Raw genomic sequence first — 12,686 nt, forward strand, 5'->3', positions numbered from 1 at the left:
TTTTTTTGTTTTTGTTTTTTTGGTTGGTCCTGTGTTTAAAATCAGGATACAAAGCTGAAACTCATTCAAACTATGAGAAGCTCTGCATGATTTATAATCAAGTCATCAAGTTCGTTTTTCTTCTGTATCGTTTGAACGGGAGTTTAAAAAGTCCTTCCTGTTCTCCTTGACTACTTCATGTTATATGGAATATAATATAATTTTAATCATGCCCGATCAATATTTATACAAAGTTACTCTCCGGTGAGGTTCGTAAGCTTTCGTGTGACTTTTTTTTTTTTTTTTTTTTAATTAGTGGAGTCAAACACAAGCATGGAAAAAGCGGGAAACCTTTTGCCATTTTTTTTTTTTTTCCCTGGAAATGTCAGGCGGAAGAGGCGTCATAATTCATGAGACACCTCGCATGAAATGTTGATGAGGAATCTTGGAAGACTCCGGACGGAGGATCAGCTGAGGTAATTGGGTCAGGTGGAAGTTTTGCTTTTCCGTCTTATTTGGTGAAGGTATTAATAGCGCCCCTTCTTTAGACAGCAGCTCATCTGACGCGGGTCGCCCTCAGCAGCCTCTCGGGAGTTTGCTTTTAGGTGTTGCCTGGCTTGTCAGAACAAGGAGATTCGGGTGTCAGGAGGCTTAAAAGAGAAACCCTGCGCAACCCTCATCAACACTCCCATCGCACCTTCCACATCCACCGCCTACAAACATTCGGCATTCTTTTACAAACGACTTCGTTTTGTCCTTGGTAAGCCAAGCAAATCACAGTTTTGAGGAATTTCTCGTCTGCTCTCCCTAAAAACGGGCAGTTTAGCATCCCTGGAGTTTATTGGAAATTCAGGCCCTAAAGCCAGTTTGACTTTGTAACATGATGTTTGGTATCTATCATCATTAGACCTTCAAGTCAAAGGAATTGGCCATTTCAAGGCATCCTTCCTTCCAAGGCGACCAAATTTGAGGTAAAAATTGGAAGTATGGTGGCCAGTCCTACCCAACATAAAATTTCGCAACTTCCAAAATCCATATACTACAGCTACAATGTATGAACACACATAACCACACAGATTATAAATCATAAATTGCTGTCAAATGTAGTCACTTTTTTTTTTTTTTGGCAGGGGGGGACTCTCCATGAGATCATTTTTAGCTTTTTGCCTCCAAATCTTCCCCCCACCTTTAATCTGCTTACAGGCCCTTTAGTTGTTTCCTCTTTTTTTTTTTACTCCTATTTAAGGATTTCCTCAATCACAGCATCGCCTCTTTATCATGCTGTGCGTGAGTATGTGTGTATTTTATGCAAGTGTGTGTATGGTGTGTGCATTATTATGATGCGGCTGGAAGGAGGTCACACAGCAGCCGGGGGCATGAGGGGCCATCAGTCTGGTGACATGGCAGCTCTCCTCTTAAGCCTGGCATCAGTGTCCGACCACCTACACTGGATTAGCATGCAGTGTGTGAGTGAGTGAGTGAGTGAGTGAGTGAGTGAGTGAGTGAGTGAGTGAGAATGCGAAAAGGCCACATGAAAGCACACAATGATCCATCGGTATGCAGCTTGAACCAGGATGTAAACAGACAGTAAATGTAGAATTGTTCAGCTTTGGAACATTTAGGATGCGTTTTTCTGGCCAGGTTGCCAAAACGTCATCCTCAGCTGTTCCTATCAGCTGATCTGGTAGCAGTGCTTCTTTCTGCGGAGTTAGTTAGTTGGTTATTTGGTGAGTTGGCTAGTTAGCGGGTCATTTGTGTCTTACTTGGTTAGCTGTGTGATTGTTCAGCGAATTAGTTCATTGTTTGGTGAGTGATTTGCTTGGTTGGTTGGTTGGTTAGTTAGTTAGTTAGTTTGTTGTTGGGTGGTTAGTTATAGGAGTTAGTTACTTGTTAGCTTGGTTGATTTAGTTGGTTGGTTGATTTTGTTTGGTTTGTTTAGATTAAGTTAAGTTAGTTTAATGGTTGGTTGGTAAGGAGATTTGTTGGTTTGCTCAGTGGTTGGTTGGTTAGTTAGGTATCTGATCGTTTAAGGTGGTGGTTTGATGATTATGTGTTTAGTTGGTTTACTAGTTTATTTGATACTTGATTTGTTAGTTGGCTGGTTTGTCAGCCAATTGTTAGTTAGGTGTCTGATTGTGTAGGCTGATGGTTAGTTCGTTGGTGTCTAATTCTTTTAGTACTTGGTTAGTTAGGTGGCTGTTTTTTTGGTGAATTGGTTGGTTTACTAGTTTTTTTATATACTTGGTTAGTTATTTGGCTGGTTTGTAAGCCAGTTGTTAGGTGTCTGATTGTGTAGGCTGGTGGTTAGTTGGTTGGTTGCTAATTTGTTAGTTACTTGGTTAGTTGGCTGGTTGTTTGGTGAATTGGTTCGTTTATTAGGTGGTTGGTTGGGACGGTGTCTGATTGTTGGTTGGTTTATTGGATGGTGAAATTAGTACTTAGTCATTTACTTATTTTATTACTTTAATTAAACTCAGAGCATTTTGGTTCAGATTAATTAATTACTAGGCGAGCAGTAACCCTTTAGCTACCAAGTACAACTTTTTTTTTTTTTTAAACTTTATTTGAGAAAAATTTTAGACTTTGTTTCAGGGGAAAAAAAATCTGGAAAATTTTTGTTTGTTTTGCTGTGGGACAAAAATGTCACCGTCCACTTTGCATCTCCCCGGTCCTGACGACGTACTCAGCAGTATCAGCTCTGCTTTCTAGTCTCTGCGCCGCCGCGTGCCAGCGCTTCTCTTGTCTTCTCTTCCCTGTTCTTGGCGACCGAAGCCCTCGCTTCTTCCTTTCTCTCTCTCTCCCCCCTCGCTCGCTCTCTCTCTCTCTCTCTGGCAGCGGTTCATGCGAGGTGACCGCCCCCACTTTCCCCTCCCCGTCCCCCCGTCGTCTCCCCCCTCGGGCCGGGGCGCTCGCCGGCGCTCCTGCCTCGTTGAGACAGCTCCAGTCAGGCTTGCAAGATCAGCTGGCGTGCGAGCGCATGCCAGGCTGCCGGGCGCTCACGTTGTTGCTAGATTTCATTTGTGAGCGAGTGTTTGACCTCGGGAGTGTGCAGACATCTGCATGCTCACGCACGCAAGCACACGCAGGAAAAACAGCCGCTAAACGCACATACGCACGCACACACATAAAGTCACCTGTTCCCTGCCTTGACTCCAAGCAGACCTGCTCCTCAAACATGTAAGCTACACTCGCCGCCCGACCGCGAGCCCCCGACGGGACGAGAGCTAATGTCGAGTGGCACGGGTCGGGCTGCTGTTTGCTGACACTGGGAATGAGATTAAAGGCAGGGTTACACACAGGCGGCCATGACGGGCTGTCACAGGCCACGCCGCTTTGGGGCGACTACGCCAACCAAACTGGATGCCAAACGTGGTTGGTTGTAAGCGTTAAGCGACCAAATAAAAAGTTATTTTATTCGTTATATTTTTTTTTTTAACTAATTGGCCGGTTAACTGGTTATCACCGTTTTTGTTCTGCCAAATATTGGAACCCGTATTGGACTCACAAAATCCACATCAGTCGGGCTCTAGTCGGTTTGTTTGTTAGTTGGTTTGGGTGGTTGGTTTAATGTTTGGTTGGTTAGTTAGTGGTCGGTTGATTTGTTAGTAGTGAGATAATTAGTTGGCTAGTTAAGTTAATAAAGCGATACTTTGTCAAGTCACATCAAGTAGGTGTAGTGTTAGTTGGTAAATTAGTTTAGTTGGTTTGGTGGTTGGTTAGTTATGTTTTTGTTTGGCGGTGAGTTAGTTTGGTTGCTGTTTAAGTGATTGGATTGATGTTTGGTATGTTAGTCTGTGGTTGACTGGTTAGGTAGTTGGTTAGGTGTTTGGTTTTTGGTTTGCTAGTAGGGGCATATCCAGTTTGCTAATTTGGTTGGTGGGTTAGATGGATGGGTAAGACTTTGTCATTGGTTGTTGGGGAAGTTAAATTAGGTGGCTTGTTTCATGATTGTAGGTTTGTCAGGTGTTTTTTTTTGGTTTGGTGATTAGTGAGTAGGGTGATAGCGTGCTAGTTTATTTAGTTGGTCGGCTAATCATTTGGTTGTTGATTAGGTCACTTGTTACTGGTTAGTTAGGCAATTTGTTTTGGGGGATGTTTACTTATGTTGTTAGTGAATGGTTAGTTGGGTAGTTGGAGTCATTCTCCATGTTCCTCCTTTAGTTTGGCTGCAGACGTCGCCTGCGTGGCCTCGGGGGGCCTCGCAACGGTTGCGCCAGCGCGAACGCCGTTCATTTTCACACAAGTGGCGGGAAATAAAGTTTTTCCTCTCCCACAAGAAAAAGTTGCGTGCGTGCGAACGCTCTCGCCTTTTTTTCTTTACACGCCGCGTCTTTGATTTGCGAGGATGTAAGATCAAATTGAGGCGCGAGTGTGCGCTCCCTCACCGCCTTGATATCACCGTCTGCGTGTGTGAGCGCGTGTGAGATTTTGTGCTTGCGTGTGTAGGGGAAAAACGCACCAAAAAAACAAAACAAAAGAAGGCTTTCCTGCCACTCAGCCCTCCACACCCGTCCCCAAACAACGCCATCTCCCTGTCACTGCCGATACATTAGAAATCAATTATTAATGGCCTAGAGTCAGGGGCCCTTTAATCTTTGCCTTTTATCCAATTAAATTGTCTAAGCATCGGCAGGCGGCTCGCGGGGAACGTACGCAAGAAAAAAAAAAGGTTTTCGCCTTTTCTTCTTTTTTGACTTTGGCACAGAAGAGGCACTTCTGAGGCGGCGAGAATGAAAGCAAAGAGAGCGAGTCAAGTGTAAATGAAGCTCCCGCCCTCCCCGTCACACTTGCATTGCTTGTACAGGAAACATTTGAAGTGGGAGACATTAAGGCTTCCATTCGATTCCGCGGGACGCTCGGGAGAGCCCGGGCCTTCTTTCATGATTCCTTGATGCGCCCGCCGCCGATGTTTGGAAAGTGTTTGCGATGGTCGCCGACCGTCCGCCGGGGTAAATAATCACGGCGCTCGGCGTTGTATTATTCAGCGAGAACGTTCACGTCGCGTCCCATGACTGCGAATTATTGATGTGAAACATATCTTCGCGTAAAGACATTTGTTTCAAGCTGCGGAAAAGTTACACGCTTGCTATAAAAAAAAGTCTCACCCTACTGGGGAAAAAAATGTAATTTTTTTTCCCCCCTTTTTGAAGTGAATTTTGTTTCTGAAAAACATTTCACTTTCGAGCAGAAAAATTTGGAAATATTTCTAAATTAATTAATTAATTTTTTTTTTTTAACTCTTGAGCAAAAATGCTTTGCTTTTGGTCATTTCCAAGAAAAAACATTTGAATTTTGTCACTCATAAGAAAAAATGGAAAATATTGCCAGTAGCAAGTAAAGAAATTAAAAATTTTGCCAAACACATTCAGATATTTGTCAGTTGCAGGTAGAAATTCCATCCATCCATTTTCTTGACCGCTTATTCCTCACAAGGGTCGTGGGGGGTGCTGGAGTCTATCTAAGCTGGCTTTGGGCAGTAGGCGGGGTACACCCTGAACTGGTTGCCAGCCAATCGCAGCATAATGTCCGTGGATATATTAGCAATGTACAGTCGTCGGAGGTGGGATTCGAACCCATGACCTCCTGTTTACTGAACAATGCACTATACCAAGTGAGCTACTGAACAGTTAAAAATTCCATAATTAAAAAAAAGAAAGAAAAAAAGTCACCTGTGAGATAATAACTAGACTTGATATTATTTTTTTCTTTCACTTTTGAGCATAAAAAAAGTGGGGAGTTGGGGGGGCATGAGGATTTCCGCGAGGTTTCCTGCTCGCTGTTTAAAAGCGGGAGCCTGCGGGACACGTTTGGCATTCCCATCAGCTCACCAGAGATGGCCTGTGATCCCCCAGCCGCTAACAGGCTCCGTCTATACACACACAAACACGCGCGCACGCACGCAGGCTCCGTGTGAAGTGATTACCCCTCTCGCGGTTCCGCCGACGCCCACGTGTTTCCCCCCCGAGACGAGCCTTTGTTTTATGCGCCTCCCGTTCGGCACAATAGGTGTCGGTGGCATAATTGCGGCGCGGAGGGAGCTCATTTGTGGGAATCATTCGATGATGATGATGGATGACAACATGACAGTCAATTTTAAATGTCATCAAGTTCTTTTTTTTTTTTTTTTCGGATAAAAATGAGATCTTTGAATCATGTTGAAGTGATCACATCTTTTGTTGATTTCCTGCTTAAATGACACGTGTAGAAATTGATTTTGAAATGTATGTCTCACAAACAAAAAGCAAAAAGTTGGGAGGATGTGTTATAAATCCAGCCAAAAAAAACTTTATTTATTTTTATTTTTTATTTTTATTGGCTTAATCTGGTAATCCGTTCAATGGCTTGAATGATACAAGAAGGCGCAACAACTACAAGGGTCACGTCGCTACCTGCAAAACTGTCAATATGATCAAACATCCGATAGCGGTACAAACGTGCTCGCCGGCTGCCAATCATCGGCCAAATCGCCCCGAAATGAAAAAGGAAGCGGAATTAATGAAATGTGCCGTCGGAGATGGCATCGCTCGTCAGATGTGTCAAAAAATAACCCGTTCTCTGATATCTTTTTCAAGGCTATTATTGTAAGATAGCGCTAATGAAATTGACAGTGGCGTTAATTGGGCTCGCAGATAAGTGCCATTGAGTGGAGGACATCTTAAACCCAATTAAAGATATCGCCGACGCAATTAAAGATATCCAAATGCCACACCAGTGCGCAATCGGGCTATTTCGCCGGCAATCGTATCTCATAGCCCGCGACCCCTTTAAAAAAAGTTTGTTTTATCGCACCCGCACTTTATTTCTCTTTTGTTGCTTCTCTTTGTGGGATTACGTTGAAGCGACGCACACGCAGAACGTCGACTTCTTTCGAGACGCAAAAGCAAGTCAAATCAAGCGGTCGTCTTGGCAATAGCAGCTGCTCATTCCATTCATTTGGGCACATTTGTAAGTCATGTCAACCAGACAAGTATATGTCTTTCTTCTTGGTAATAATACTGAAAGGTAGGAAGGTATTGTTAATTTGATACTTTTTTTTCCTCAATATGTTGTTTTTAAAAAATATACATATAACTTTTTTCCCTCAGAAATAGACCAATATACATTTACAACATATTATACATTTTTTTACCCCGCCTACTGCCGAGAGCCAGCTGAGAGGCTCCAGCACCCCCCGCGAATAAGCAGTCAACAAAATGGATTGATGGATGGATGTACTTTTTTTTTTTTTTTTTTTTTTTTTTTTTTGCATGACATTTTTTTCCTCAAAAAGAAGTGCTTCTTTTTCCCCAAGAATTTTTTTTTTTTTAAATCTCACAAATACTTTAAAAATCTTAAAAATAAAAACTTGTCTCAAATACTTAAAATGTACAACTTTTCTCTAAAGTATATGCCTCTAAAAATTGTTTACAATGGTTTTGCTGTAAAATTCAGACTTTTTCAAAATTATCCTTTTTAAATTATTATTATTATTATTATTATTATTATTATTATTATTTTATTTTTTTTTGCTATAAAACGTACATTTTTTAAAACATTTTTTTTTTCTCAAAAATATATATATATATATTTTTTCCATCTCAATCCCCAAAATAGAGATGTTTGCACTTTTTACTAAAATATACAACTTTTTCTTCCTTTTTATTTCTGGTGGTTTTGGTGTAAAGTTTTTTTTCCCCAAAAATGACTTCCTCAAAATATATTTAAAAAAAAAAAATTAATATAAACAGCACTTTGTATACAGCAACGCCTGTTCTTGAAGCGCATGCACTTTTTTCCCCCAAACAAATCATTTTTTCCCTTTTTTTTTTCTCAAAGATCATATTTTCAAAAGAAAAAAAAAACTTGAAAATGCCTCTTTTTGTCTTAGAAAATTTGTTCTTGGAAAACAGAAAATAAAAAAATCTGAAAGACACAAACCATTGTCATTGAAAATATACAACTTTTTCCTTAAAAAAAAAATAAAAATTAGAGGAGAGGTGGTCCCAGGACATGCTGGAGAGACTGTCTCTGACACTGGACCAACGGATGGGTGAAATATGCATTTCCCCCCCTTTTACCATTTTGTTTTATTTAAACAATCCCACTTTTAGCTTTCAATATGACAAACTTGAAGAAGTGTCTTGCGCTAAACGTTAAACTGGTGTCGGTGGAAAATTCCCCGCTCGACTTTCTGCTACGTTTCTTGCACGAGCGTGATGTTTACTTCCGATCTGCGCGTGACCTCGAAGGCATCCCTCAACCCTCGCTCTTCTCTTCTCTTCTCCCCGCCCAGGGCGCTGCGCCAGCTGCGGGGAGAACGTGGTGGGCGAGGGCACCGGCTGCACTGCCATGGACCAGGTCTTCCACGTGGACTGCTTCGTGTGCATGACCTGCAGCGGCAAGCTGCGCGGCAAACCTTTCTACGCCGTGGACAAGAAGGCCTACTGCGAGCCCTGCTACGTGGTGAGTGCCGTTTGACGCCTTTCCTTCAAAGCGTGTCGCACTTGAACCCACCGTCGGCTTTTAGAGCCAGACTGATGCTGGTCATGAACACGCCGGTGGCCCTTGAAAAAATGTGTCCTGATCTTTATTGAGCCAAAGCACAGATTGATTAGAAAAGTCTCAAAGCGAACCCCCAAAACTAAAATGTCATAAAAAGTATTGCGAGTGTAAATGAGTCTACATGAAAAAAAAAAAAACTTGACTAAATAATGATCCCAGCTTCTCTTTCTTAATTTCTTTTTTTTCTTGTTGTTTTGATGGAGCCGATGCTATCTGCGCGTCGATGGCGGCGATAGCGCCGATAAGCTGGCGTTCCGCCGCTCTTTGTGTATTTAATAAATGTCAAACGCATGTCGGGATGTTTTTTAATTAGCTTTGTCGAGCTGATAAGGAGCAGAAGAAAGAAAAGTTTGAATTCTTCTGATGGCTTCCGGGGTGGAAATGTTTGATTTGGGATTGTGCCGTCTTCCGCGTCAACACTGACGCCATTTATAAGCAGCGATGTGACGCGCCACTAATTACTGGAAGAAGTCGTCAGTCACTTTTAGTTCAAAGCACTTTGTTAAATGCACCATAATTGAATTTGGATCGGTGTAGTTGTTTTTGGGGAAGTCAACCTTAAAGGAATACTTGACTCATTGAGCCATTTTCAGCAGCAAAAAATTCATATTTTGGCCATAATTGATGTGGTAACTTCATTATTCTCCATGTACAATTAGCACCTTTAAAAAGTCATTCTTCTACTTGCTGTCGATTGATGATGACATCACCTGTGCTGAGGAAGTAGGTAACGACCAATCGTGGCTCAGTTTGCTGACCAAACCCAGAAAACAGATGAGCCGTGATTGGTCGTTCTGGACAAAAAATTAACTTTTCACTGTTGAAAATTGTTCATTGAGTCAAGTATCCCTTCAAATATTTATTGACACTAATATATTATATATGACCTCACTATTCTAAACATGATATTCTGATTAATTTTACATTTGTGGAATTTGAGTGATGCATCAAAATCCAGCCATTTTTAATCCATCTCAGGGGGGCGGCCATTTTGCCACTTGCTGCCGACTGAATATGACATCACAGTTGCTCAGGGCTTAGGCGACCAATCACAGCTCACCTGTTTTCTGAAGCTGAGCTGCGATTGGTTGTTACCTGAGACCCGAGCAACCGCGATGTCATCTTCAGTCGACAGCAAGTGGCAAAATGGCTGCCGCCTGAGATGGATATAAAAACAGCTGGATTTTGCTGCTCAACTCATATTCCACTAACAAAATATTAACCAGAATGCCATATTTAGACCAGTGGGGCTGCATAGAACATATTATTGTCAAAAAAAAAAAAAAAAAAATGGGGGATGGGCTTCCCCTTTAATGCATTACCGAGGTATAAAATCAAATAACTGGACTTGAAAAAAAATTTATTAAAGAAAAAGCATACGACATAAGTCGATCCTTTATGTGGCTCGCATATCCCGACGTGGTTTTCATTGAAATGGCCGTGGCGGCGAATCAACAGCGGGAAAGTTGCGGCCGTCGAAGGTGTGCGAAAGCGGGAGAGGTGGCGCCCGGCCGCGTCCCTTAAATCATCCCGTTTGCGAGGCACTCACCGCGATTGTGCCCGTCTCGCCTTGGAACTTCTCCAAGCGGGGGGAATCATTGAGCAACTTTTATTTATGCATTTCATCAGCATAAATGTTCTTCTGGCGCAGGATCAAAAAGCGCGATGCGGAAAATCGGAATTCCTTAATGGAAGTCGTTCCTCCTCCTTTTATTCCCATCCCGCGGGCGTCTCCCGTGCGATTACGCCGACGACAGCGGCGGCTCCAGAAGTGAGATTCCCCTGCGAGGAAGGAAAAGGGAAGGTTTTCTTCAGAGTCAGTCAGTCAGTCGAGGAATATCCCGACAGGGGCGACATCCAAGCCTCTTCAGCCCTAGAACCATTTTACATCCCGGTTTTCCCCCAGTTTGCCTTTTATATTGAGCGCAGCCACTATTAAAACTGGAAAATTCCGTGTTGGCCCTTTTGGAAAGTCCAGCAAGTGATGGTAAAATGTTTCACATAAAATTGTACTATTTTATTTTTTTATTTAGGAAACATAATATTTCAAGGGATACTTGACTCATTGAGCCATTTTCAGCAGTAAAAAGTTAATATTTTGTTGCTAATTAATGTGTTAACTCCATTATTTTTCATGTACATTTAATACCTTTAAATAGGTTTTTTTTTTTCTACTTGCTGTCGACTGATGATGACATCACCTGTTCTGAGGAAGTAGGTGACGACCAATCATGGCTCAGTTTACTGCCCAAACCCAGAAAACAGATGAGCCATGATTGGTCGTTACCTACTTCCTCAGCACAGGTGATGTCATCATCAGTCGACAGCAAGTGGAAAAAAAATACTTTTTTAAAGGTATTAATTGTACAGGAAAAATAATGAAGTTATGAAATTAATTCTGGACAAAATATTAACTTTTCACTGCTGGAAATTGTTCAATGAGTCAAGTGTCCCTTTAAATATTTATGAATGACAAATACAAACAAAAAAAACGAATTTATCTTTCAATTTACTTCATAAGCATTCCACTTTCATTCAAATCTTAGCATTCAGCTATTAGCATTCAGTTTTCAGCATTCCCACGCAATTTCTCCAGAAATTGCACTTAGTCTAGTTGTGGGAATGCTGAAGCATTTCCACATGTTATTGTGATTTTTATTCTCTACACTTTTTTTCCGCGTAACAACTTCCACATAATACTTCCAATTTACACTGTACGAATTTTAATTAGCTTGAAAAATTCACACCTCCCGGGGTATATATCATCTGATTCCATTCAGTTTTCAGCATTCCCACGCAATTTCTCCAGAAATTGCACTTCGTCTAGTTCATTTAAATATTCCTAATGTGGAAAATCTAAAATGCATAAAAAAAAACCATAATAAAATGTGAACTTTTATAACTGTAAAAAAACGAGAGAAAAAAACATTTATCAACGATAATACAGCGAAAATTAAAGCTAAAACATAAGATATTTATAAAATAAAATGTTTAAAAAAAATACCCTGCTTTTTTTCTTTCCCCCCCCCCCAAAAAAAAATAGATATACTTTACTTTAAATCAACCGGTGGACTGTCACTCAAATTTCCCAGTCGGCCTTCGTGCTCGACAGTGTTACTGTCATGTGTTCCAAGTAACAAGGTCACGCTGAAAGACGCCCGCTGAAGAGATAAAGATACTATTAAAAGAAAATAAAACCTAATCTGTCCTCCGCCTCTTTTTACCGACATTTTTCTGAGTATCGCGGAGGTGACGGACACCGAGCGGCCTGAATGTAATTACGCTGATTATCTGGCGCGGTACAAAAGCGAGCTTATTGCAAAGAAATGACGGCGGCCGTATCGCTGCCTCCGCTCGGCCTTGACCTGTCAGTCAAACGTGGTTGACGGGTGAAGGCCCCGCCCTCGCGCTGCTTTTGCGTCGTTCTTGCGACTAAAACATTTCCTGACTTATTACATATGCAATTACATATTCACATTTACTTACGTACAGGTATGTAATTAGTTACTAGGGCTTACTATAGTTAGTTAGAGGTGCAGTGCAGTTACTTAGTTACAGTTTCAATTACTCAGATTCAGTTAGTGACAATAAAGCTCAGCTGTCCTAACAGGTTTTCCTTGACATTTCTTTACTTTCACAGTTTATGGTGGACGATATGGTTGTAAGTCCACAAAAAAAAAGCAAAAAAAAAAAATCCTTTTGTGACTAAGGAGTAGGGAACGAGCGAATGATTCTTAACACAGCCATTATGTTAACAGCGACTGAGGTCATTTTAATACAAGTTTGAAGTTGGATTTCATAACCTTCCTCGTCTTTTCATTTTACAGCAAGAGCCCACTTCACTTTCTATTCAAACGCTCCTTTTCATTTGTAGAATGAAGGTGGAATATTAATTTAGTTATTTTTATTACCGTATTCATTCCCCACGACTTGCCCAAAGAAATTTCAAGAATGATTTTTATGCGTATGATGCAAATTGTATTTTAAAGCGTTAATGAGATCTGCAGTCTGAATGCTTTAATTACCTTGGGTTTAAAGCATCTAAATATATACAGCAAATATGTATATTTTTAACTTTTAAGTATGCTGATTAAAAAAAAATGTAATGTACATGTACATAAATATACAAACATTGGATTTATAAAAAATACAACACATATATCTGT

The 12,686-nt window shown here is 41.1% G+C and overlaps 1 protein-coding gene and 1 long non-coding RNA gene across 9 annotated transcripts in view; one reads left to right on the plus strand and one right to left on the minus strand.

Moving 5' to 3' along the window:
• Window positions 1-12,686, plus strand: part of lpp (LIM domain containing preferred translocation partner in lipoma) — a 138,690-nt gene that overhangs the window by 110,271 nt on the left and 15,733 nt on the right. For all 8 annotated transcript variants that reach the window (XM_077534294.1, XM_077534291.1, XM_077534289.1 and 5 more), the window contains one exon: window positions 8,252-8,421. In XM_077534294.1, coding sequence (XP_077390420.1) covers window positions 8,252-8,421 — 170 coding nt within the window. The remainder of the gene's footprint in view (window positions 1-8,251; window positions 8,422-12,686) is intronic.
• Window positions 10,114-12,686, minus strand: part of LOC144027046 (uncharacterized) — a 37,454-nt gene continuing 34,881 nt past the window's right edge. Inside the window, exon 3 of the long non-coding RNA XR_013285356.1 lies at window positions 10,114-10,302. This is a non-coding gene — a long non-coding RNA (uncharacterized LOC144027046). The remainder of the gene's footprint in view (window positions 10,303-12,686) is intronic.

This window comes from Festucalex cinctus, chromosome 10 (assembly GCF_051991245.1).
Source record: "Festucalex cinctus isolate MCC-2025b chromosome 10, RoL_Fcin_1.0, whole genome shotgun sequence".
In the NCBI taxonomy this organism is placed as follows: Eukaryota; Metazoa; Chordata; class Actinopteri; order Syngnathiformes; family Syngnathidae; genus Festucalex; species Festucalex cinctus.